The following is a 26340-nucleotide window of genomic DNA, read 5'->3' as shown; positions in this document are numbered from 1 at the left end:
CTGGCATGCTATATACTACAGGGGGCTGGCAGGCTATATGCTACATCGACTGGCAGGCTATATACTACAGGGGGCTGGCTATTTACTACAGTGGGCTGGCAGGCTATATACTACAGGGTGCTGATAGGCAATATACTACATGGGGCTGGCAGGCTATATACTACAAGGGGCTTGCAGGCTATACACTACAGGGGCTGGCTAGCTGTATACTACAGGGGGCTGGTAGCCTGTATACTACAGTGGCTGGCAGTCTGTATACTACAAGGGGCTGGCAGGCTATATACCAAAAGTGCTGGCTGGCTATATACTAGAGGGGAGGGCTGGCTTTATACTACAGGGGACTGGCAGCCTGTATGCTACAGGGGCTGGCAGGCTATATACTACATGGGGCTGGCTGTATACTACATGGGGCTGGCAGGCTATATACTACAGGGGGCTGGCAGGCTATATACACAAGGGGGTTGGCAGGCTATATACTCTAGGGGGCTGGCTGGCTATATACTACAGGGGGCAGGCTTTATACTACTGGGGACTGGCTGCTATATACTGGTTCAGGGCAGGGCTATGATCAATGCATTTACCTCTTTCGGCTTATACTCGATTCAATAGGTTTTCCCAGTATTCGGTGGTTAAATTAGGTGCCTTGGCTTTTACTGAGGTCGGCTTATACTCGAGTATATACGCTGTGTGTGTGTGTGTGTGTGTATATATATATATATATATTGCATTTATAATAATCCCCAAAAGGGAGGTTCCCGAAGGCAATCTCCTAATCTGAATTCTTGGAGTCTCACTTTTGCCCCGCAGCCGTAATTGTGACCGACCCCCAGGGACACCCACTGATGAGGGCACCCATTGGAGACTTTGATCCATCCTGGGCCCCTTGACCCCTGTACTTCTCAATTTCCATTAATTTGGTGGGTGACTATCCAGCCCCACATTTCCTCTTGAACAATACACACTTGCGCTGTGACAATACTCTTGTGCTGGGACCTGTGAGCAATCAGAACCTAAAGGTGGGAGGTAAAATTGGTTCTTGTTCCTACCGCTCCATGTGTTTACACTTTTTCCTGTAAACCCACCCCCTGTACGTGCTTAGTCGCACCCTACTATCCAAACAATACCCCTCCCAACACTGAGGTCTACCTGAACCCCATCTCCGTAGCTCCAGCTTTCTACCTGCAGTCATCATCCCGTTACCTTGCATTATTTTGTAGCTGCATGTGAAGCATGTGCCAGGAGGAAAGTGTCCACAGGTCACAGGGGGCTTCTCCATCCTCCTCCCCTCATAATAAAGCCCTGGACTTTGGGTGGTTTGTGAAACTCCCTAAACTTTTAGAGTTTTTTTTAATAAAGTCATATCCTTCGCCTTCATCATATTCTGGAGAATAAGGTATCCGATGGGGGTGCAGATTGTCTCTAAGTTCTGGAGAGAATTTTGGGGGCGTTTGAGGTCTCTCTGTCCTTCTCAGCTACATTCCATCCAGAAATCAATGGACGGAGACACTTAATCAACAGTGGAAGAATTTTTAAGATGTTTTGTCTCAAATGCTCAGGAGTAATGGAAGGACATTCTCTCACTTGCAGAAATTCCTTCGAACCATTAAGTCAACTCTTTGACTAAAATATTGCCCTTCTTCTTTAAATATGGGTTCAACTCCAAATCTTTGTCTTGCAGGGACATTGGGGGTCATTTATACCAGGCCTGCATTTCTTTTCTCATGTATTTACAGCTATTTTAGTGCATTTGTACCAACATTTGTAACTTTTTCCCTCACTTACACTCCAGTCCTGAGCAGGTGTAGACAGTGTCGGACTGGCCCACCGGAGTCCCAGAGGATCCTCCGGTGGGCCCTGGCTCAACCCAATACTGAACCCCAGAGGTCCGTCGAAAACAACACAGTTTGGAGGCTGCTAGAGTATATTTCCAGGGGAATAATTAAGAGTGGGTTCCAGAATGATATTCTCTGGTGGGCCTAAGGAAACCCAGTCCGACAATGGGTGTAGAAATACTTTGGAAGGAGATGCAGCAGAGTTTGTGACTTTTGTGTGACTTATTATAAGCAAACTAAAAGTTTTGGAAAAACTTCTGCCTGATACAAAACCAAAGGTGTCCAGGCTAAAGATACATGGACCCCGCTGTGTCTATAAATCCCTCTACCTGGGTCCAGTCTGGGCCCATGGTAATTTGAATCTCGCCAAAAACAGACATCAATGTAAAGCTCATAAAAGACTCCTACCCTGCCCCCAATCCTGAGTTTTTGGGGGAGCTAGTCTGGTGGTCTACACGGATTCTAGTTGAGAAATTTTCTCCACATTATATTGTTCTGCATCCTGTAAGTGACATCATTAATCCAGTGTCGTTCAGTTTACAGCTACCTAGATATTTGCCCCTCCTGTATTACTGGTATCCAACCCGGCAGCTCCAAGGTAAACCGGAGTTATTCTAGAGATTGAACTGGAGATTCTTGTAGGGTCCAGAATTACACCCGACATCTGGATCATTTGAAGGGTTATGGTCCTGAGGAGTGGACTTGGGTCTCTGTCTAGCATCTCCCTGCTCCACAAAATATAATGAGGATCCAGTGGCCTTCCATAGGAGAGGGAGATCCTGTAACATCTGTGCCCGCATCTTTCTCTGTCCGTACAGTACGGCTGAGGATACACTGATTGTGTCATGTACTCTGACATCGCTATGTGGGAGCTAGTTCATACTTGCTGGCTGCCGTGATTGTTTTGTACCACACTTATCTGTCTCCTGCAAACTGTGCTCTGGTTCTGATAGAGTTAACCCCCTGTGATTCATTGAATTCTTTTCCACCATCTGACTTGGATCATGATTAGAGATGAGCGAACATACTCGTCCGAGCTTGATGCTGGTTGGAGCATTAGCGTACTCGAAACTGCTCGTTGCTCGGACGAATACTTCGCCCGCTCGAGAAAATGGCAGCTCCCGCCGTTTTGCTTTTTGGCGGCCAGAAACAGAGCCAATCACAAGCCAGGAGACTCTGCACTCCACCCAGCATGACGTGGTACCCTTACACGTCGATAGCAGTGGTTGGCTGGCCAGATCAGGTGACCCTGGGATAGACTAGCCGCTGCCCGCGCTGCTCGGATCATTCTGTGTCTGGATGCCGCTAGGGAGAGAGCTGCTGCTGGTCAGGGAAAGCGTTAGGGTGTTCTATTAGAATAGTGTTAGGCAGGAGTGATTCTACAAGAACCCAACAGCCCTTCTTAGGGCTACAATAACGTTCTACTTTTTTTTTTTTATTTGCTTGTGGCTGGGCTTGCTGGCACTAGTAGTGCAGCTAGTACCATATTGTGAGGAATTTGCTGGGAGACCTGCGACCGCTGTGTTTAGCTCTTAGTGACACACATATCCACCTCAAACACCAAAGTGGGAAAATTTATTAGGGGTTTGATTAGAATTAGGCAGAGTCTGCTGATTTTTTTTTTTTTTTTTACCTTTATTTCATTTTATAGCTCAAACTCATCTGGCATAGCAGTGTGCTCTCATTGTAGGCTACAAAATAGCCATAGCAGAACACCAACGGCTTACTTAGGCCTACAATAGCGTTATATTTTCCTTTTTTTTGTTTGCTTGTGGCTGAGCTTGCTGGCATTAGTAGTGCAGCTAGTACCATATTGTGAGGAATTTGCAGGGGGACTTGCTACCGTTGTGTTTAGCTCTTAGTGACACACATATCCACCTCAAACACCGAAGTGGGAAAATTTATTAGGGGTTTGATTAGAATTAGGCAGAGTCTGCTGATTTTTTTTTTTTTTTTTACCTTTATTTCATTTTATAGCTCAAACTCATCTGGCATAGCAGTGTGCTCTCATTGTAGGCTACAAAATAGCCATAGGAGAACCCCAACGGCTTACTTAGGCCTACAATAGCGTTATATTTTCCTTTTTTTTGTTTGCTTGTGGCTGAGCTTGCTGGCATTAGTAGTGCAGCTAGTACCATATTGTGAGGAATTTGCAGGGGGACTTGCTACCGTTGTATTTAGCTCTTAGTGACACACATATCCACCTCAAACACCGAAGTGGGACAATTTATTAGGGGTTTGAGTAGAATTAGGCAGAGTCTGCTGATTTTTTTTTTTTTTTTACCTTTATTTCATTTTATAGCTCAAACTCATCTTGCAAAGCACAAAATCCAGTTGTGTGCTGTCAGTGTAGGTTAGAAACTAGCCATAGCAATAGGATAGCATCGTTTTCTTAAAAAAAAAAAAAAAAAAAAAAATAAACACAAAATTTTTTATTTTTCAAGTTTACACTTTAATTTGGAAAATGTTTAACCCGAGGGCTAGGGGTAGAGGACAAGGGCGTGGACGTGGGCGTCCAACTACTGCAGGGGTCAGAGGCCGTGGTCCTGGGCGGGGTGAGACACCACCTGCTGATGAGGGAGCAGGGGAACGCCGCAGAGCTACACTCCCTAGGTTCATCATGTCTGAAGTTACTGGGACTCGTGGTAGAGCACTGTTGAGGCCAGAACAGTGCGAAGAGGTGATGTCGTGGATTGCGGACAATGCTTCTAGCCATTTGTCCACCAGTCAGTCTTCCACGCAGTCCACCCATGTCACCAAAATCGGCACTCCTCCAGCTCCTCCACCTCAGCCTCCTTCCCCCCAGTCTGCCCCCTCCCACCAAAATTTGGCATTTGAACCGGCATACTCTGAGGAACTGTTTTCTGGACCCTTCCCACAGTCACAAACCACTTGTCCTGCTGCTGAGCTATTTTCCGATGCCCAGGTTTTCCACCAGTCGCAGTCTGTGGGTGATGATGACATTATTCACGTAGTGGAAGAAGTGTGTAAAGAGGTGTCAGACGATGAGGAGACACGGTTGTCAGACAGTGGTGAAGTTGTTGTCAGGGCAGGAAGTCCGAGGGGGGAGCAGACTGAGGGATCGGAGGATGATGAGGTGACAGACCCAAGCTGGGTTGATAGGCCGGGTGAACACAGTGCTTCTGAGACAGAGGAGAGTCCTCGACCAGAACAGGTTGGAAGAGGCAGTGGTGGGGCCAGACGGAGAGGCAGGGCCAGAGCTGGTGCATCAGCGCCAAATGTTGCCCGTAGTCAAGCTCCCGTGGCGAGGGCTAGATTTTCAGAAGTCTGGAGATTCTTTAAAGAAACACCGGATGACCGACGGACTGTGGTGTGCAACCTTTGCCAAACCAGGATCAGCAGGGGTTCCATCATTACTAGCTTAACTACCACCAGTATGCACAGGCATCTGAATGCTAAACACTGCTCCTTCCCCTGTGTCATCTGCTAGTCAGCCCCCTGCCCAGGACCCCGGCCCAAACACCTCCCGTGCGAAAACCCCATCTTCGCCTCCACGATCCTCCACAGCATCCACCAGCGTTCAGCTCTCCATACCCCAGAGGCTTGAGCGCAAAAGGAGGTATAGCGCAACCCACCCACACGCCCAAGCCCTCAACGTCCACATCTCCAAGTTGCTTAGCCTGGAGATGCTGCCCTATAGGCTGGTAGAGACCGAGGCCTTTCGAAACCTCATGGCGGCGGCCGCCCCTCGGTATTCGGTCCCCAGCCGCAACTACTTTTCCCGATGTGCCGTCCCAGCCCTGCACAAGCACGTGTCAGAGAACATCCTCCGTGCCCTGACCAACGCCGTTTCTGTCAAGGTCCACCTGACCACGGACACGTGTACGAGTGCTGCCGGGCAGGGCCACTATATATCGCTGACGGCACATTGGGTTAACTTGGTGGAGGCTGGGACCGAGTCTGACCCTGGGGCTGGTCATATACTGCCGACGCCGAGGATTGCGGGGCCTACCTCGGTCCAGGTCTCAAAGGCCTACTATGCCTCCTCCTCCTCCCACCCCTCCTCCAACTCCTCCTCTGAATTACCATCCGTGGGCATGGCGCCATCAGTCGGTAGCTCTAGGCACAGCAGCAGTGCCATCGCTAAGCGACAGCAGGCGGTGCTCAAACTGCTGAGCCTAGGCGATTAAAGGCACACCGCCCAAGAGTTATTACAGGGCATCACGGCGCAGACTGATCTGTGGCTGGCACCGCTGAACCTGAAGCCAGGCATGGTTGTGTGTGACAACGGCCGTAACCTGGTGGCAGCTCTGCAACTCGGCAGACTGACACATGTGCCATGCCTGGCCCATGTGTTAAATCTCATAGTTCAGCGTTTCCTCAAGACATACCCCAATCTGTCTGATTTGCTCACGAAGGTGCGCCGCATCTGTGCGCATTTCAGGAAGTCCAGCACAGATGCTGCCACTCTCAGGGCAGCGCAGCTCCGCCTCCAACTGCCCGCTCACCGACTGTTGTGCGACGTGCCCACGAGGTGGAATTCAACACTAACCATGTTATCCAGAGTTTACCAGCAGTGCAGAGCGATTGTAGACTGCCAGATGTCAACTTCCACCAGAACTGGTAGTCAGGTCAGTCAGCTTCCTCAAGTCTACAATGAGGAGTGGACGTGGATGTCTGATATCTGTCAGGTGCTGAGTAACTTTGAGGAGTCAACACAGATGGTCAGTGGTGATGCCGCCATCATCAGCCTCACCATCCCGCTGCTTGGCCTGTTGAAAAACTCTCTGATCAGCATGAAGTCGGAAGCTTTGCGCTCGTCACAAGAGATGGGGGAAGAAGATTCCCTTGTTGATAGCCAAAGCACCCTTAGGTCTGTTTCTCAGCGCATATCGAAGGAGGTGGAGGAGGATGAGGAGGAAGAGGAGGAGAATGTTGGCGAGACACAAGAGGGGACCATTGTTCAGTCCTTCACTGTTCAGCGTGTATGAGCAGAAGAAGAGGAGTTGGAGGAGTTGGAGGAGGAGGAAATGGGCAGTCAGGCCAGTGAGGGGAGTGAATTCTTGTGCGTTGGTACTCTGGCGCATATGGCAGATTTCATGCTAGGCTGCCAGTCCCGTGACCCTCGTGTTCAAAGAATTTATTCCAGCACCGATTACTGGGTATTCACTCTCCTGGACCCACGGTACAAGCAAAATCTTTCCACTCTCATCCCTGGAGAGGAAAGGAGTGTGAGAATGCATGAATACCAGCAGGCCCTGGTGCACAAGCTGAAACAGTATTTCCCTTCTGACAGCGCTAGCGGCAGAGTGCGTAGTTCTGCGGGACAAGTAGCGAGGGAGAGTAGGCGAGCAGGCAGCTTGTCCAGCACTGGCAAGGGTACGCTTTACAAGGCCTTTGCCAGTTTTATGTCACCCCAGCAAGACACTGTCACCTGTCCCCAGTCTCGGCAGAGTAGGGCTGATCTTTACAGAAAGATGGTGAGGGAGTACGTAGCTGACCATACCATCGTCCTAAATGATCACACAGCTCACTACAACTACTGGGTTTCAAAGCTGGACATGTGGCATGAACTGGCGCTGTACGCCTTGGAGGTTCTTGCCTGCCCTGCCGCTAGCGTGTTGTCCGAGCGGGTTTTCAGTGCAGCTGGTGGCATCATCACCGATAAGCGTACACGCCTGTCGACTGACAGCGCTGACAGGCTGACGCTTATCAAGATGAATAAAGCCTGGATTTCTCCGGATTTTCATTCTCCACCAGGTGAAAGAAGCTGAACCTGAATAATGTATGCACTCCTCCTCCTCATTGTCTTCCTTCTCCTCCTCTTTGTACACTAAAGCAGAGGAAACTGGCTATTTTTTTGCCAGGGCCAACTGGCTCTGGCTATAGTACTCTATGTATTTAATTTTTCTGGAGGGCCAACTACCCTGTCCTCTGTTTTAAACAATTTTTGGGAGTGCCACATACAGGCACTCAATCTATGTAATTTTTCTGGAGGACCAGCTACCTGCTCCTCTGGTTTGAAAACTTTTTTGGACTGCCACATACAGGCACTCAATTTATTTAATCTTTTTGGAGGACCAGCTACCTGCTCCTCTGCTTTGAAAACTTTTTTGGACTGCCACATACAGGCACTCAATCTATGTAATTTTTCTGGAGGACCAGCTACCTGCTCCTCTGGTTTGAAAACTTTTTTGGACTGCCACATACAGGCACTCAATCTATGTAATTTTTCTGGAGGACCAGCTACCTGCTCCTCTGGTTTTAAAACTTTTTTGGACTGCCACATACAGGCACTATCCAAATTAAATTGTCTCCATAGCAGCCTCCACACGTCGTCTTTTTAGCTGCCTTCACACGTTGTCTCCATTGCTACCTCCACACGTCATCGCCATAGCTGCCTCCAAAAGTAGTCCATATAGCTGCCTCCATACATGGTCCCCTTATCAAACGAGCTGTGTCAGGCAGAATTTTGGATTGTTTTCATGGCTTCCATGTTAACTTTGTCGCCACCCTGCTGTGTAATCCACAAAATATACTGGCAAACTTTTATCATTTACCAATATTATTTCAGCACTTCTTGCGCATCTGTTTACATTCCCCTCACCCGCCAGAACCCAAACTTATAAGAACGCTGCTACACTTGATCTTATACAAAAGGTTCTTAGAAGTGCTGTTTGGGGAGTAGCCTAGAGACAGGGGCTTGGATTGGCGAAAGCTCGCCTGGCAGCGGAGCGCCAGCTCCATCCCAAGATCCAACTAACATAGTTTTAACTGCAGCACCTTTAATCTACTACTAGTTCACTGCCTCCATACATGGTCCCCTTATCAAACGAGCTGTGTCAGGCAGAATTTTGGGTTGTTTTCATGGCTTCCTCATCAAACTTGTTAACTTTGTCGCCACCCTGCTGTGTAATCCACAAAATATACTGGCAAACTTTTATCATTTACCGATATTATTTGAGCGCTTCTTGCTCACCTCCTTTGGTTCCTCTCTGCCACCCATTGGTTTTAAGCCTGAGTCCATTTGGGGTATGTTGCCAACACACTCTCTAGCCTGCTGCCGCTGCCTCTGCATGCCGTCCCCTATAGTGTCAGGGTCAATTATTGGATGTTTTAGTTGCTATCTAGCCTCATTCAGTCACTCTGTCATTGCCATGCTGTTGCCCATACTTTTGGCATAATGGTGCGATTAAGCAGCCTCAGAGGCATCCATGCATGCTGCCCCTGCTGTTTCCTGTCCATTTCCGTGGTGTTTCCATCCTTTTCTGAGGTTCCCAGGTGCTTGGCCAAGCTTCCCTGTGCAGATCCTTGGTCCCCTTGAAAAATGCTCGAGTCTCCCATTGACTTCAATGGGGCTCGTTATTCGAGACGAGCACTCGATCATCGGGAAAAGTTTGTCTCGAATAACGAGTACCCGAGCATTTTAGTGCTCGCTCATCTCTAATCATGATTTCTCATCTAAGATCTGACTGATCTGTGCTCTTTGCCTGGTAAAGAGTTTATTCTTTACAAACTCTTGGTTCTCCTGTTATTCTGCTCTCTGTGTCCTGGTATTTTGACCCTTTTGCTTGTGTTTGGACTATCCTTCTGCTTTTGAACTTTGTACTGTGTTTTCTCTCTTTGTTTTGACTCCTCTAGAGAATTTTCTTCTCCTAGTTGTCTTCCTATCACTTAGATTTGGTTCTGTAAAATAAAGAGACAGCTGGCAAGGAGAATACGGAACCACGTGTCTGTCTGTGTCTTTAGTCAGTTCCCAGATAGTAACTACACAAAAGAGCATGTCGGCCATTGTCACCTGGGGGAGTGGGGACCGCGGCAGCAGGCACAGGTGCACCCGCAATCCGTACCGAGGATCGCGGGTGCACCTGTGCCTGCTGCCGCGGTCCCCACTCCCCCAGGTCCATACTCACCTCACCTGGCTCCGGACTCCATGATGATCCCATCCTGGTCCCACGCCAGCTTCCTCTGAAGGGCACGCTCCCGACTCTTCAGGAATTTAAAGGGCCAGCGTCTTCCTTATTGGCGCTGGTATCCCGGCTCTGCTATATAGCCTGGGGACTCCCAGCATCACCTGCCGGATCTTCAGGTCATTCTACTGAAGAGAAAGCCTCCCTGAGTGTTTCCAGACGCCTCTGTGATTCCTGAGCATTTCCAGATGCCTCCGAGTTTCCTGAGCATTTCCAGACGCCTCCGTGTTCTCGTGGTATTCCCGTGTTCCTGTGGTGTTCCCGTTTTCCTTTGGTGTTCCCATGTTCCTGTGGTGTTCCCATGTTCCAATCCTGTGGTGGTCCTGTAATCCTGTGGTGGTCCTTTAATCCTGTGGCGGTCCTGTAATCCTGTGGTGGTCCGGTTATCCTGTGGCGGTCCGGTTATCCTAGTGGTCTTTCGAGGTCCTGCCAGCCGTCCATTCGAGATCTTGCCAGCCGTCCATCCGAGGTCCTGCCAGCTGTCCATTTGAGGTCCTGCCATCCCAAGGTCCTGCCATCCCGATGTCCTGCCATCCCGAAGTCCTGCCATCCCGAAGTCCTGCCTTCCCGTGGTCCTGCCTTCCCGTGGTCCTGCCTTCCTGTGGTCCTGCCTGCCCTGTGTCCCTACCTTGGCTGCCACCACTGGCCTAGTCGCACCCGTGGAGCGACCTGGTGGCTCCTCCCGCCACAGCAAGACCATCCTGCTTTGTGGCGGGCTCTGACGCAGACCAGGAGTTCACTTAGCATCGTTATCTCCCGTGGTGGTCCAGGGAGTCCACAGACTTTAGTCCCAAGGGACTATTCCCATAGACTGTGACAGCCATCATGTCTTCTGCTACACATAAGTCTCTTGACTTGGATGAAGCTGCATGTGTAGATCATGTCAAGAGCTACAAATATGTATAGACTTACAGTGTTCACAAGGTCAGAACACTAGAACTTGTTATAGAAGTGAATAGTCCTGTATGAACTCTATTTCCACAGTTCAACAAGCCCTGAGTCACCTTTGACATACACACATCACACATCATACATTACACATGCTCATGCCTACATCACAGCCTATTCTGTAGATGATAGGGCAAAGTTATAACCTATAACTAGAAATCACTTCCATGGCGGCCAAACCTGCAGCAAAGCCTTACACATTGGATGGTGCTTCCGGCTTCTGTGTGGCAGGTGATGCTGGTGGATCCACAGTATTGGTGCTAGTTGTGCCCCACCACTGATCTCATAGTGATGACCTATCAATTGGATGATCACATTTTTATGTATTGCATTAAAAACCTAGAAACGCGAATATTTATCTCCACCTGGAGAGAGACATGCAAGGACAGAGCTGAGAAACTCTACCAGATAAGAGGCTGTAAAGGATGGACTTTGTCTTCAGGTCTTAGACATTGACCCCCGGGGTACAGATCCACCGAATCCGAGAGACAGAACGACCTGCGTTATGTGTAGGGATGAGGCTGTAAAGGATGGACTTTGTCTTCAGGTCTTGTGATTATCCTGAGCTCAGAGCATTGAGGCTCCTCACATATCACCAGCCATGGACGAGGAAGAGCGGAGGAGGAAGATCAGAGACTTCAGCTTTGACAACTGTAAAAGGGGCAACCAGGGATTTCAGAGAATCCTCCTGCAGCTCTTCGGGTATAATGGCCATGGGAAGTCGTCCTTCATAAACAGCGCTATATGTGCCTGGTTCAAGAGCGACTACAAAAACTATGCAAATGCAATGGACACCGATGAGAATCCCACAACGCAGAGGACGTCCTACACCCTGACCAAGAACATTGTCCTGGTGGACAATAGGGGCTTTTGCAAAATGGACTCCTTTGAAATTGGAGAGGTCTTTGCCCAACTTGGTAAGTATAAGACGCTTGATCTCACTAAGCTTAGAAAGGTGGGAGGAGAAACATCGCTTCTTAAAGGGATTCTCCATGATGTCATTATTCACTGTAATTATCAATTACTGATTATTCACCATGATTTCCCTTACAATGCAGTGACCGACCCTGGATTTCTGGTGGGGGCGAGACTCTGATAGCTCCTTGGTTAAACGTGATGGACATGTCTTGCCCTTGTTATAGTAACGTTGTATCTCAATGTTCGTGTCATGAGAATCCCCATTGAATCAAATAAATTTTAGAACCTCCTGATGTTTTCCGTACTGAGAAGACAGTCTGGCATCACCCCCTGATTACATGACCTAATGAGCTAATTAGTGTCTGTATAGATTACACTTCACATTGATCACTGCAGTAATTGGGGCTCATTTACTAGGGTCAGAACGCCGCACTTTTGTCGGGTTTCCAGAATATTTCCAATTTGCGCCGAATTGCCCTGGGATTTTGGGGCACGCGATCGGATTGTGTTGCATCAGCGACGGTGTTCACGCGACAGAAATCGGGGGGCATGGCCGTCAGACGACCTGACGGATTCGGAAAAAACGTGGAATTTTAAAAAGAATTTGTGCCGCAAGATCAGCACTTACATGCACCAGGAAGAAGAAGGTGAACTCCAGCGGACACCTGGTGGATATCGGGTGCACGACCTTAGTGAATCCTGGGAGAACCCGAATCAGCGTCGGACAACACGCCGCGGGATTGCGACTGGACCGGGTAAGTAAATGTGCCCCATTGTTTTTGGATTTGATGGAGGTGGGAGAGATCTTCTTTGATATTCATGGATATTCCCACTCTTACCTCTCCAGGAAACCTGTTGCCTCTGGATCAGGGGGTCGGATGGAGTAAAGGATTCGGGCTGGCGGACAGGATTGTGGAGGCAGAACCTCTTGTAAAAGCCTCAGATTTCATCATCCCGATATTCGTTTACAGGTAAGTGATAGAAATGTCTGATCCTGGTAGAATCCTCGTCACATCGTCCCGGGATCAGAGCATCAGCCATTACTATCAGTAGCTCAGAAGCCGCATGTGGTCACACGTAGAGGATTTCTACAAGGTTCAGGCTAATAAGGTCCATTAATAAACACAGAACTTTTATTTCATATAAACCTTTATTTTTCTTCTTTCTTTACATCCAGTTAATACAGAACTATTTTATACAAAGTGAGTAACAGCTGTAATATAACGGTGTCAGATACAGTCTGGAATACGTCCTTATTCTATCAATTTAAGTTTGTACATTCCCGCAGTCCTGTACTTCATCTATCCGTTTCTCTCCTTATGTTCAATACTAAACACATATATACATAGAGAAGTGTTGATACAAAATAGCCACTTTCTGAAGATCTGCAAACTCTAGTTTGCAGGTTTTTACGCAAAATTAGGCCTAGTTGAACCAGTGAGATGGACCTGGCGTAGTTTCTCCTGGTAGGCGCCCCTCCCGACAGATACATCAGGAGGCTTATTTATCATATGCCGGCGCTCATATTCGTAGCGGCCGCCTCTTGATGTATATTCTACGCTAGTCACATGTGAAAAGTCCACGGCGGCAACGATTGCGCCGGAGCGGGGACAGTAGCGCCCTGCGCCAGCCCACTCCCGACCGGCTGCACCCCCCCCCTCATTCCCCTTCAAGTCCCGCTGGCATGAAGGTGGCGGATTGGGGCAAATAATCGCAATAAGCTAGCATTTGCGATTATTTCAGAGCTGTGGCACAGAGGTCCTGATAACTATGCCCCTATGTATCTATGGATGACTAGCAAGTTTCCTACACTTATATCAACTCCTTTCAAGATGATGTTGTTTCCAAATGTCCCTGTTTCAGAAAATCATTACCCAGTGACCATTTTCTTGTATGTACAAAAATATTCTTCTTCTGACTGCAGCAGGGAGAAAAAAAAACACACCCCATTCCATATCTACCCAATACCATATCAGTTTTCATTCCATAAGTGACCACTTTTAGCATAGTGGGGCTCATGGTTTGCATGTGTACTTTTATCAGACTGTTCACCGTTTTCGGGGATTTGCAAGGCTGTGACAGGTATTTAATGGTGTCTGCGCTGGGGTTGTGTCATATGCAATAGTTTTTTGGTTAGCTGCTTGCATGCAACACTAATTGGGGACGGGCCCATCCGACTGTTTCGGATTGAGGATATAAGATTCAAATTGTTTTGCAAGCCCAAACACTTACACTCACTGGCCACTTTATTAGGTCCACCATGCTAGTAACGGGTTGGACCCCCTTTTGCCTTCAGAACTGCCCCAATTCTTCGTGGCATAGATACAACAAGGTGCTGGAAGCTCCTCAGAGATTTTGCTCCATATTGACATGATGGCATCACACAGTTGCCGCAGATTTGTCGGCTGCACATCCATGATGCGAATCTCCCGTTCCACCACATCCCAAAGATGCTCTATTGGATTGAGATCTGGTGACTGTGGAGCCATTTGTGTCCAGTGACCTCATTGTCATGTTCAAGAAACCAGTCTGAGATGATTCCAGCTTTATGACATGGCGCATTATCCTGCTGAAAGTAGTCATCAGATGTTACAGGGTACATTGTGCTCATAAAGGGATGGACATGGTCAGCAACAATACTCAGGTAGGCTGTGGCGTTGTACCAAGGGGCCCAAAGACACCATGACACCACCACCATCAGCCTGAGCCGCTGATACAAGGCAGGATGGATCCATGACACCACCACCACCAGCCTGACCCGCTGATACAAGGCAGGATGGATCCATGACACCACCACCAGCAGCCTGACCCGCTGATACAAGGCAGGATGGATCCATGACACCACCACCACCAGCCTGACCCGCTGATACAAGGCAGGATGGATCCATGACACCACCACCAGCAGCCTGAGCCGCTGATACAAGGCAGGATGGATCCATGACACCACCACCACCAGCCTGAGCCGCTGATACAAGGCAGGATGGATCCATGACACCACCACCACCAGCCTGACCCGCTGATACAAGGCAGGATGGATCCATGACACCAGCACCACCAGCCTGACCCGCTGATACAAGGCAGGATGGATCCATGACACCACCACCACCAACCTGAGCCGCTGATACAAGGCAGGATGGATCCATGACACCACCACCACCAGCCTGACCCGCTGATACAAGGCAGGATGGATCCATGCTTTCATGTTGTTGACGCCAAATTCTGACCCTACCATCCGAATGTCGCAGCAGAAATCGAGACTCATCAGACCAGGCAACGTTTTTCCAATCTTCTACTGTCCAATTTCCATGAGCTTGTGCAAATTGTAGCCTCAGTTTCCTGTTCTAAGCTGAAAGGAGTGGCACCCGGTGTGGTCTTCTGCTGCTGTAGCCCATCTGCCTCAAAGTTGGACGTACTGTGCGATCAGAGATGCTCTTCTGCCTACCTTGGTTGTAACAGGTGGCGATTTGAGTCACTGTTGCCTTTCTATCAGCTCGAACCAGTCTGCCCATTCTCCTCTGACCTCTGGCATCAACAAGGCATTTCCGCCCACAGAACTGCCGCTCACTGGGTGTTTTTTCTTTTTCGGACCATTCTCTGTAAACCCTAGAGATGGTTGTGCGTGAAAATCCCAGTAGATCAGCAGTTTCTGAAATACTCAGACCAGCCCTTCTGGCACCAACAACCATGCCACGTTCACAGGCCTCAAATCACCTTTCTTCCCCATACTGATGCTCGGGAGAACTGCAGGAGATTGTCTTGACCATGTCTACATGCCTAAATGCACTGCCATCATGTGATTGGCTGATTAGAAATTAAGTTGGAGAGGTGGACCTAGTAAAGTGGCCGGTGAGTGTACATGCACCAGGAAGAAGGTGAACTCCGGGGACCTGAGCGGGGAGCGACACATGCAGGATATCGGGTGCACAATCTTAGTGACTCCCCGCACCGCGCATTATACACGGACAATGCACTTACATGCACCAGGAAGAAGAAGGTGAACTCCGGGGACCTGAGTGGGGAAGTGACACATGTAAGATATCAGGCGCAGGATCTTAGTGACTCCCCGCACAGCGCATTATACACGTACAATGCACTTACATGTACCAGGAAGAAGAAGGTGAACTCCGGGGACCTGAGCAGGGAAGCGACACATGCAGGATATCGGGCGCAGGATCTTAGTGACTCCCCGCACAGCGCATTATACACGGACAATGCACTTACATGCACCAGGAAAAAGAAGGTGAACTCCAGGGACCTGAGCGGGGAAGCGACACATGCAGGATATCGGGCGCAGGATCTTAGTGACTCCCCACACAGAGCATTATACACGGACAATGCACTTACATGCACCAGGAAGAAGAAGGTGAACTCCTGGGACCTGAGCGGAGAAGTGACACATGCAGGATATCGGGTGCAGGATCTCGGTGACTCCCCGCACAGCACATTATACACGGAAAATGCACTTACATGCACCAGGAAGAAGAAGGTGAACTCAAGGGACCTGAGCGGGGAAGTGACACATGCAGGATATCGGGGGCAGGATCTTAGTGACTCCCTGCACAGCGCATTATACACGGACAATGCACTTACATGCACCAGGAAGAAGAAGGTGAACTCAGGGGACCTGAGTGGGGAAGTGACACATGCAGGATATCGGGTGCAGGATCTTAGTGACTCCCCGCACAGCACATTATACATGGACAATGCACTTACATGTACCAGGAAGAAGGTGAACTCCAGGGACCTGAGCGGGGAAGCGACACATGCAGGATATCGGGTGCAGGATCTTAGTGACTCCCCGCACAGCGCATTATACACGGACAATGCACTTACATGCACCAGGAAGAAGAAGGTGAACTCCGGGGACCTGAGCGGGGAAGTGACACATGCAGGATATCGGGCGCAGGATCTTAGTGACTCCCCGCACAGCGCATTATGCATGGACAATGCACTTACATGCACCAGGAAGAAGTAGGTGAACTCCAGGGACCTGAGCGGGGAAGCGACACATGCAGGATATCGGGCGCAGGATCTTAGTGACTCCCCGAACAGCGCATTATACACGGACAATGCACTTACATGCACCAGGAAGAAGAAGGTGAACTCAGGGGACCTGAGCGGGGAAGCGACACATGCAGGATATCGGGTGTAGGATCTTAGTGACTCCCCGCACAGCGCATTATACACGGACAATGCACTTACATGCACCAGGAAGAAGAAGGTGAACTCCGGGGACCTGAGCGGGGAAGCGACACATGCAGGATATCGGGCACAGGATCTTAGTGACTCCCCGCATAGCGCATTATACACGGACAATGCACTTACATGCACCAGGAAGAAGAAGGTGAACTCCTGGGACCTGAGCGGGGAAGTGACACATGCAGGATATCGGGTGCACGATCTTAGTGACTCCCCGCACAGCACATTATACACGGACAATGCACTTACATGCACCAGGAGGAAGAAGGTGACCTCCGGGGACCTGAGCGGGGAAACGATACATGCAGGATATCGGGCGCTGGATCTTAGTGACTCCCAGCACAGCGCATTATACACGGACAATGCATTTTTTGTGAACTCCAGCGGTTGCATATGTAAATGAGCCCCAATATGTCTTTTCATACTCTCTAACCTAATTGCATAATGACTCCCACTGAATACCTGACGGGGATACACCTTGGCCAACAGGGTCAAAAAACATATAGATATAACGGGGGTCATTTAATAAGGGCCCAGTTCCCGTTTTCCCGACGTGTTACCCGAATATTTCCGATTTGCGCTGATTTTCCCTGTATTGCCCCGGGATTTTGTCGCACGCTATCGGGGGGGGGGGGGGGCTAGGTGTGGCCGAATGAAAACCCGACAGATTCGGAAAAAACACCGCATTTAAAAAAAATTGTGTCGCAGGACTTGCGCTCACCCTCACCAGATATAGGCTCGTGCATTCCGGCGGACTTCTGCGCACCAGCACCACCTGCTGGACGGCGGAGGAACTGCCTTGGTGATTCGCCGGACCCGAATCCACCGCACAGAACGCGCCGCTTGATCGCGAATGGGACGGGTAAGTAATTCTGCCCCAATGTATGTGCAGTGTCCTGTGTAGTGTGCAGGGGGCGCTACATTCAGGATTTCTGTCTCCCTTCTTCATGAATCTGGCGCCCCCTGCACTGCCCCGACAGGGTGTGCGACACGTTTCTGTCGGGTAAAATACCTGAGCCATCTTTATTAGTGATGCATCCCTACATCTGATTCCCGATACCTGAGTGTTTCTGTGTTGAACAGGTAGTTTAAAATATAAACACATGACTTTAATATACAATCCATGGCATATACAGATGGTAACTACAACTCCCAGCACTATCTCTACTCCACTACTCTGATGCTAAGTCTGGCTCAGCTTTATACATCATCACGTCACCGGCTCCAGTGAGTCTTGGTCGCCCCTTGCACTGCCTCTAGTCATGAGGCCTTCACCACCAGCCATCCATAGCAAAGGTCAAGGTCCTGTGTGACCACAGCTGATTGGTGGGAGGAGGGGGTCACACAAGCATTCTGATATCAACTGAAACCATGACTGTAAAACTGAATAAATATACAGAAAATGACTTTATTGATATTATTCTTCATTGTTAGCGTGAAAAACTCTCCATCTTCTGAGTTCAAGAATGAAATAAAAGGAGTGTTCAGTACTGCCAGAAATCTAACAGGTGAGTTAGCGCATCCCAACAACCCCCACCCCATCGGGTTGTTGTAAACTGGACCTGGGGGAGGCTGTGGATGTTGTGTATCTAGACTGGACCTGAAGGAGGCTGTGGATGTTGTGTATGTAGACTGGACCTGGAGGAGGCTGTGGATGTTGTGTATGTAGACTGGGCCTGGAGGAGGCTGTGGATGTTCTGTATTTAGACTGGACCTGGGGGAGGCTGAGGATGTTGTGTATCTAGACTGGAGCTGGAGGAGGCTGTGGATGTTGTGTATCTAGACTGGAGCTGGAGGAGGCTGTGGATGTTGTGTATCTAGACTGGAGGTGGAGAAGGCTGTGGATGTTGTGTATCTAGACTGGAGCTGGAGGAGGCTGTGGATGTTGTGTATCTAGACTGGAGGTGGAGAAGGCTGTGGATGTTGTGTATCTAGACTGGAGCTGGAGGAGGCTGTGGATGTTCTGTATTTAGACTGGACCTGGTGGAGGCTGTGGATGTTGTGTATGTAGACTGGGCCTGGAGGAGGCTGTGGATGTTCTGTATATAGACTGGACCTGGAGGAGGCTGTAGCTGGTGTGTATCTAGACTGGAGCTGGAGGAGGCTGTGGATGTTGTGTATCTAGACTGGAGCTGGAGGAGGCTGTGGATGTTGTGTATCTAGACTGGTCCTGTAGGAGGCTGTAGATGTTGTATATCTAGACTGGAGCTGGAGGAGGCTGTGGTTGTTGTGTATCTAGACTGGACCTGGAGGAGGCTGTGGATGTTCTGTATTTAGACTGGACCTGGGGGAGGCTGTGGATGTTGTATATCTAGACTGGACCTGGGGAAGGCTGTGGATGTTGTGTATCTAGACTGAACCTGGAGGAGGCTGTAGATGTTGTGTATCTAGACTGGACCTGGGGGAGGCTGTGGATGTTGTGTATCTAGACTGGACCTGAAGGAGGCTGTGGATGTTGTGTATGTAGACTGGACCTGGAGGAGGCTGTGGATGTTGTGTATGTAGACTGGGCCTGGAGGAGGCTGTGGATGTTCTGTATTTAGACTGGACCTGGGGGAGGCTGAGGATGTTGTGTATATAGACTGGACCTGGAGGAGGCTGTAGCTGGTGTGTATCTAGACTGGAGCTGGAGGAGGCTGTGGATGTTGTGTATCTAGACTGGAGCTGGAGGAGGCTGTGGATGTTGTGTATCTAGACTGGAGGTGGAGAAGGCTGTGGATGTTGTGTATCTAGACTGGAGCTGGAGGAGGCTGTGGATGTTCTGTATTTAGACTGGACCTGGTGGAGGCTGTGGATGTTGTGTATCTAGACTGGTCCTGTAGGAGGCTGTAGATGTTGTATATCTAGACTGGAGCTGGAGGAGGCTGTGGTTGTTGTGTATCTAGACTAGACCTGGAGGAGGCTGTGGATGTTCTGTATTTAGACTGGACCTGGGGGAGGCTGTGGATGTTGTATATCTAGACTGGACCTGGGGAAGGCTGTGGATGTTGTGTATCTAGACTGAACCTGGAGGAGGCTGTAGATGTTGTGTATCTAGACTGGTCCTGGAGGAGGCTGTGGATGTTGTGTATCTAGACTGGAGCTGGAGGAGGCTGTGGATGTTGTGTATCTAGACTGGTTCTGTAGGAGGCTGTGGATGTTGTGTATCTAGACTGGACCTGGAGGAGGCTGTGGATGTTCTGTATCTAGACTGGACCTGGAGGAGGCTGTGGATGTTGTGTATCTAGACTGGAGCTGGAGGAGGCTGTGGATGTTGTGTATCTAGACTGGAGCTGGAGGAGGCTGTGGATGTTGTGTATCTAGACTGGAGCTGGAGGAGGCTGTGGATGTTGTGTATCTAGACTGGTCCTGGAGGAGGCTGTGGATGTTGTGTATCTAGACTGGAGCTGGAGGAGGCTGTGGATGTTGTGTATCTAGACTGGTTCTGTAGGAGGCTGTGGATGTTGTGTATCTAGACTGGACCTGGAGGAGGCTGTGGATGTTCTGTATCTAGACTGGACCTGGAGGAGGCTGTGGATGTTGTGTATCTAGACTGGAGCTGGAGGAGGCTGTGGATGTTGTGTATCTAGACTGGAGCTGGAGGAGGCTGTGGATGTTGTGTATCTAGACTGGACCTGGAGGAGGCTGTGGATGTTCTGTATTTAGACTGGACCTGGGGGAGGCTGTGGATGTTGTGTATCTAGACTGAACCTGGAGGAGGCTGTAGCTGGTGTGTATCTAGACTGGAGCTGGAGGAGGCTGTGGATGTTGTGTATCTAGACTGGTCCTGTAGGTGGCTGTGGATGTTGTATATCTAGACTGGACCTGGAGGAGGCTGTGGATGTTGTGTATCTAGACTGGAGCTGGAGGAGGCTGTGGATGATGTGTATCTAGACTGGACCTGGAGGAGGCTGTGGATGTTGTGTATCTAGACTGGACCTGGAGGAGGCTGTGGATGTTGTGTATCTAGACTGGACCTGGTGGAGGCTGTGGATGTTGTATATCTAGACTGGACCTGGGGGAGGCTGTGGATGTTGTGTATCTAGACTGGGGGTGACGGAGGCTGAGGATGTTGTGTATCTAGACTGGACCTGGAGGAGGCTGTGGATGTTGTGTATCTAGACTGGACCTGGAGGAGGCTGTGGATGCTGTGTATCTAGACTGGAGGTGACGGAGGCTGAGGATGTTGTGTATCTAGACTGGAGGTGACGGAGGCTGAGGATGTTGTGTATCAAAACTGGAGGTGACGGAGGCTGAGGATGTTGTGTATCTAGACTGGAGGTGGAGGAGGCTGAGGATGTTGTGTATCTAGACTGGACCTGGAGGAGGCTGTGGATGTTGTGTATCTAGACTGGACCTGGAGGAGGCTGTGGATGCTGTGTATCTAGACTGGAGGTGACGGAGGCTGAGGATGTTGTGTATCTAGACTGGAGGTGACGGAGGCTGAGGATGTTGTGTATCAAAACTGGAGGTGACGGAGGCTGAGGATGTTGTGTATCTAGACTGGAGGTGGAGGAGGCTGTGGTTGTTGTGTATCTAGACTGGAGCTGGAGGAGGCTGTGGATGTTCTGTATTTAGACTGGACCTGGTGGAGGCTGTGGATGTTGTGTATCTAGACTGGTTCTGTAGGAGGCTGTGGATGTTGTGTATCTAGACTGGACCTGGAGGAGGCTGTGGATGTTCTGTATCTAGACTGGACCTGGAGGAGGCTGTGGATGTTCTGTATCTAGACTGGAGCTGGAGGAGGCTGTGGATGTTGTGTATCTAGACTGGAGCTGGAGGAGGCTGTGGATGTTGTGTATCTAGACTGGACCTGGAGGAGGCTGTGGATGTTCTGTATTTAGACTGGACCTGGGGGAGGCTGTGGATGTTGTGTATCTAGACTGAACCTGGAGGAGGCTGTAGCTGGTGTGTATCTAGACTGGAGCTGGAGGAGGCTGTGGATGTTGTGTATCTAGACTGGTCCTATAGGTGGCTGTGGATGTTGTATATCTAGACTGGACCTGGAGGAGGCTGTGGATGTTGTGTATCTAGACTGGACCTGGAGGAGGCTGAGGATGTTGTGTATCTAGACTGGAGCTGGAGGAGGCTGTGGATGTTCTGTATTTAGACTGGACCTGGTGGAGGCTGTGGATGTTGTGTATCTAGACTGGTTCTGTAGGAGGCTGTGGATGTTGTGTATCTAGACTGGACCTGGAGGAGGCTGTGGATGTTCTGTATCTAGACTGGACCTGGAGGAGGCTGTGGATGTTCTGTATCTAGACTGGAGCTGGAGGAGGCTGTGGATGTTGTGTATCTAGACTGGAGCTGGAGGAGGCTGTGGATGTTGTGTATCTAGACTGGACCTGGAGGAGGCTGTGGATGTTCTGTATTTAGACTGGACCTGGGGGAGGCTGTGGATGTTGTGTATCTAGACTGAACCTGGAGGAGGCTGTAGCTGGTGTGTATCTAGACTGGAGCTGGAGGAGGCTGTGGATGTTGTGTATCTAGACTGGTCCTATAGGTGGCTGTGGATGTTGTATATCTAGACTGGACCTGGAGGAGGCTGTGGATGTTGTGTATCTAGACTGGACCTGGAGGAGGCTGAGGATGTTGTGTATCTAGACTGGAGGTGACGGAGGCTGAGGATGTTGTGTATCTAGACTAGAGGTGACGGAGGCTGAGGATGTTGTGTATCTAGACTGGAGGTGACGGAGGATGAGGATGTTGTGTATCTAGACTGGAGGTGACGGAGGATGAGGATGTTGTGTATCTAGACTGGAGGTGACGGAGGATGAGGATGTTGTGTATCTAGACTGGAGGTGACGGAGGCTGAGGATGTTGTATTGTCTGTAATTGTGGAGGGGAATCACTTGCATTAAAAAATTTCCATGGATTTCCTAATGACCAAACATATGAAGTTATTGTTCTTCTTCCTTTCCAGGGGTTGTTCCCATCATTGTCCTCACTAACAAGAATCACCCAAACATTTCTGACATTAGTAACATGTTTGTGGATTTTGGAGCTGAGAAGATTTTTGCCGTAGAGAACTACACAGAGAAAAATCCAAAGAAAAGAAAGGAAACGGATAAGGAGATCATCAAGTTTCTGCATGAGGTCATCCGTGAAGCCCAGTTCCAAGCCGAACACCGTCAGGATGCAAATCAGGAGATGATTAAGCGAAAACGATTTGTACTGAACTATATTCACACCAGGGAACTAGTCATCCAGAAAGTGAATCTTAAAGTGTGAGAGAATCATCTCCAGGGATGGCGTCTTCTTAGAAGGACATCAGGACATATATTGAAAATAATTTAGTGCCATTAACACAGCGAATTAGGAAGAAAATACATGCATGTATTGCCTCTAACACAGGTAGATAGGCTAGCACTTATTAACATGATTTTATTACCACAAATCCTCTATATTATTACAGTTACACCAATCTGGATTAGTATCATAGTATCATAGTATATAAGGCTGGAAGGAGACGCAAGTCCATCAAGTCCAACCTTCAAGAATTAAATAAATGTTTTATCCACATAACCTGTGATATTTTTTCTCTCCAGAAAGGCATCCAGGCCTCTCTTGAACATGTACATAGAGTCCGCCATTACAACCTCCTGCGGCAGAGCGTTCCATAGTCTCACTGCTCTTACAGTAAAGAACCTTTGTCTATGGTGATGGTAAAATCGCCTCTCCTCTAGGCGTAGAGGATGCCCCCTGTCTATGGTGATGGTAGAACGTCCTCTCCTCTAGATGTAGAGAATGCCTCCTGTCTATGGTGATGGTAGAATCTCCTCTCCTCTAGGTGTAGAGGATGCCCCTGTCTATGGTGATGGTAGAACCTCCTCTCCTCTAGGCGTAGAGGATGCCCCCTGTCTATGGTGATGGTAGTGCTGCCTCTCCTCTAGGTGTAGAGGATGCCTCCTGTCTATGGTGATGGTAGAATCGCCTCTCCTCTAGGTGTAGAGGATGCCCCCTGTCTATGGTGATGGTAGAACCTCCTTTCCTCTAGGTGTAGAGGATGCCCCCTGTCTATGGTGATGGTAGAACCTCCTCTCCTCTAGGCGTAGAGGATGCCCCCTTGTCCTGGTCACAGGCCGAGGTATAAAAAGATCTTTGGAGAGATCCTTGTACTGTCCGTTCAGGTATTTGTACATTGTAATGAGGTCTCCCCTCAGTCGTCTTTTTTCTAAACTGAATAATCCCAAATTTTGTAATCTGTCATTGTATTCTAGTCCCCCCATTCCCCTAATAATCCTGGTTGCTCTTCTCTGCACCCGTTCCAGCTCTACTATATCCTTTTTATACACTGGTGCCCAAAACTGTACACAATATTCCATGTGTGGTCTGACCAGGGATTTGTATAAGGGCAGAACTATGTCTTTATCATGAGAATCTATTCCTCTCTTGATACATCCCATTATTTTATTTGCTTTAGCAGCAGCCGCCTGGCTCTGGTCACTAAAATTAAGTTTACCATCCACCAATACGCCCAAGTCCTTTTCAGCTTCAGTTTTACTAAGTAATTGACCGTTTAGAACATAATTATACTTTTTGTTTCCATGGCCCAAGTGCATAACTTTACATTTATCTACATTAAACCTCATCAACCATTTCTCTGCCCATCCCTCAAGCTTCCACAAATCCCTCTGTAATGCTAAACTATCGACCTCAGTATTTATTACTTTACACAGCTTAGTATCATCTGCAAATATTGAAACTTGACTGTGTAAACCCACTACAAGGTCATTAATAAAAATATTAAAAAGAAGTGGCCCCAATACTGACCCCTGTGGCCTCCACTGGTAACATCAACCCAATCTGAGAATGTGCCATTAATGACCACCCTCTGTTTTCTATCACTAAGCCAATTACTTACCCAGATACACAGATTTTCTCCTATTCCCAGCAGTCTCATTTTATATACCAACCTTTTATGTGGGAAATACTTTAAAATCATAGAGAAACTTCTGAAAGAGGGTCAGATTAAACTGGAATATTTTTGTAAACTGAAAAGGCAAGGGGGTTGGGCGTTGCCAAAAATGAGATTAGTATTAAAGCTATAGCGCACAAGGTAAATCTGGACACTAATAATGGGTTTGTATTATTGGATTCCGGGGTTCTGGAATTAACAGACCTAGCATGGGTCTCTACATGTAGGTGTTTTAGTAAAGTATGGGATTGGGTTAGAAAGTATTATGAGTTAAATACTAGTACAACATATTCACCATTATGGAATAATCACTTTTTGAAAGAGATGTGGCACTTTAAGGGTCGCAAGTTTTGGGAAGATAGGGGCATTACTCAAATATCACAGATCTTTAAGGATGGGAGATTCATCTCTTTCAATATGATGAAAGATCTTTACAATTAGAGGATAAACACTATTTTCAATATATTCAGCTGTATCACAGATCTAAAAGTATAAGTAAGGAAGAATACTTAAGGGTAAATTAGGTATCAGGTTGTGGAATTCCTCAGGAATATAAAAGGGAAAAGAAAATCACTATCCAAAATCTACAAATATATGTTGGTAAATTTTTATGAGCACTGGCAGCACAATAGTAAAAAAAAAAATGGGAAGAGGATATTGGAACCCTTTCGGAAAACCAATGGGCATGTATATATCAGAATGTGGGTAGCGTGTCCACCCCCGAACCCCTCAAACTAATTCAGATTAAAATTATGTACAGATTATATTATACTCCACAAAAAATTAAATTACTTTAAGAAAAAACAAACAGAAAAGTGCCTTAGATGTCTAGAATTAAATGCAGATTTTCTTCATATGATCTGGAATTGTCGGCGGGTCTTGGAATTTTGGGAGGGAATCCACTCTGAGGTGTGTAAATTCTCCGGATGAGATGTTTCTAAGGCACCGGATGTGCTGGTCCTTGGAAATACTGCCGATATAACTGGCTCTAAAGATCAAGTCCAATGGTTATTGGTGGCTTTACAGATAGCCAGAAGTATGCTGATATATGGATGGAAATCCAAAGAGTGGTATAACAGAATGAATAGAATGAAAATGTGTGAAAAGATTAAATATATAGAGGCAAAGAAAGAGAAGGTATGGAAAAAGAGATGGCTATGCGAGGAAGATACCTGAGTTACCCTAGTTGGTTTATAAGGTTTTTTTTTTTTTTTTCTTCCTTTTCCTTTTTTTCTCTCTGCCGAGTGGGGGGGGGGGGGATTAATGAATCGGAAGAATATGTAATTAATGGTAAATGGAATAATGGTTGTTACACTTCCATTACGATGTATAATCATATAGAATGTTGTAATTGTAATTAAGGTTGTTATAATTGGTGTACAAGTCATATTCTTGTTTTCTATTTGTAAAATTTTATGTAAATATTTTACAAAATTGAATAAAGAGAAAAAAAAAAAAAAAAAAGGACACTTTCTGACACATGACCAAGCAATGACATAGTTCAGGGCACTAAGGAAAAACTCACAATCCTTCTACCTGACCACCACCTAACTACCAATAACGACACAGACACATTGGGGGTCATTTACTAAGGGCCCGGTAGCGCTTTTAAGGC

General features: G+C 48.1%; 1 protein-coding gene across 1 annotated transcript; it reads left to right on the top strand.

Annotated features, from left to right (window-relative positions):
- Window positions 1-11242: 11242 nt before the first annotated feature.
- LOC140075731 (uncharacterized) lies at window positions 11243-24166 on the top strand. The gene is made up of 4 exons (XM_072121997.1): window positions 11243-11628; window positions 12477-12600; window positions 18263-18336; window positions 22731-24166. Exons 1-4 carry the CDS (start codon window positions 11313-11315, stop codon window positions 23036-23038), a joined length of 822 nt encoding a protein of 273 aa, XP_071978098.1. The 5' UTR covers window positions 11243-11312; the 3' UTR covers window positions 23039-24166.
- The last annotated feature ends 2174 nt before the right edge of the window (window positions 24167-26340 follow it).

Source organism: Engystomops pustulosus, chromosome 8, assembly GCF_040894005.1.
Source record: "Engystomops pustulosus chromosome 8, aEngPut4.maternal, whole genome shotgun sequence".
Classification (NCBI taxonomy): Eukaryota; Metazoa; Chordata; class Amphibia; order Anura; family Leptodactylidae; genus Engystomops; species Engystomops pustulosus.
Note: the sequence above shows the minus strand (reverse complement) of the source record. Positions and strands in the feature narration are given on the sequence as shown.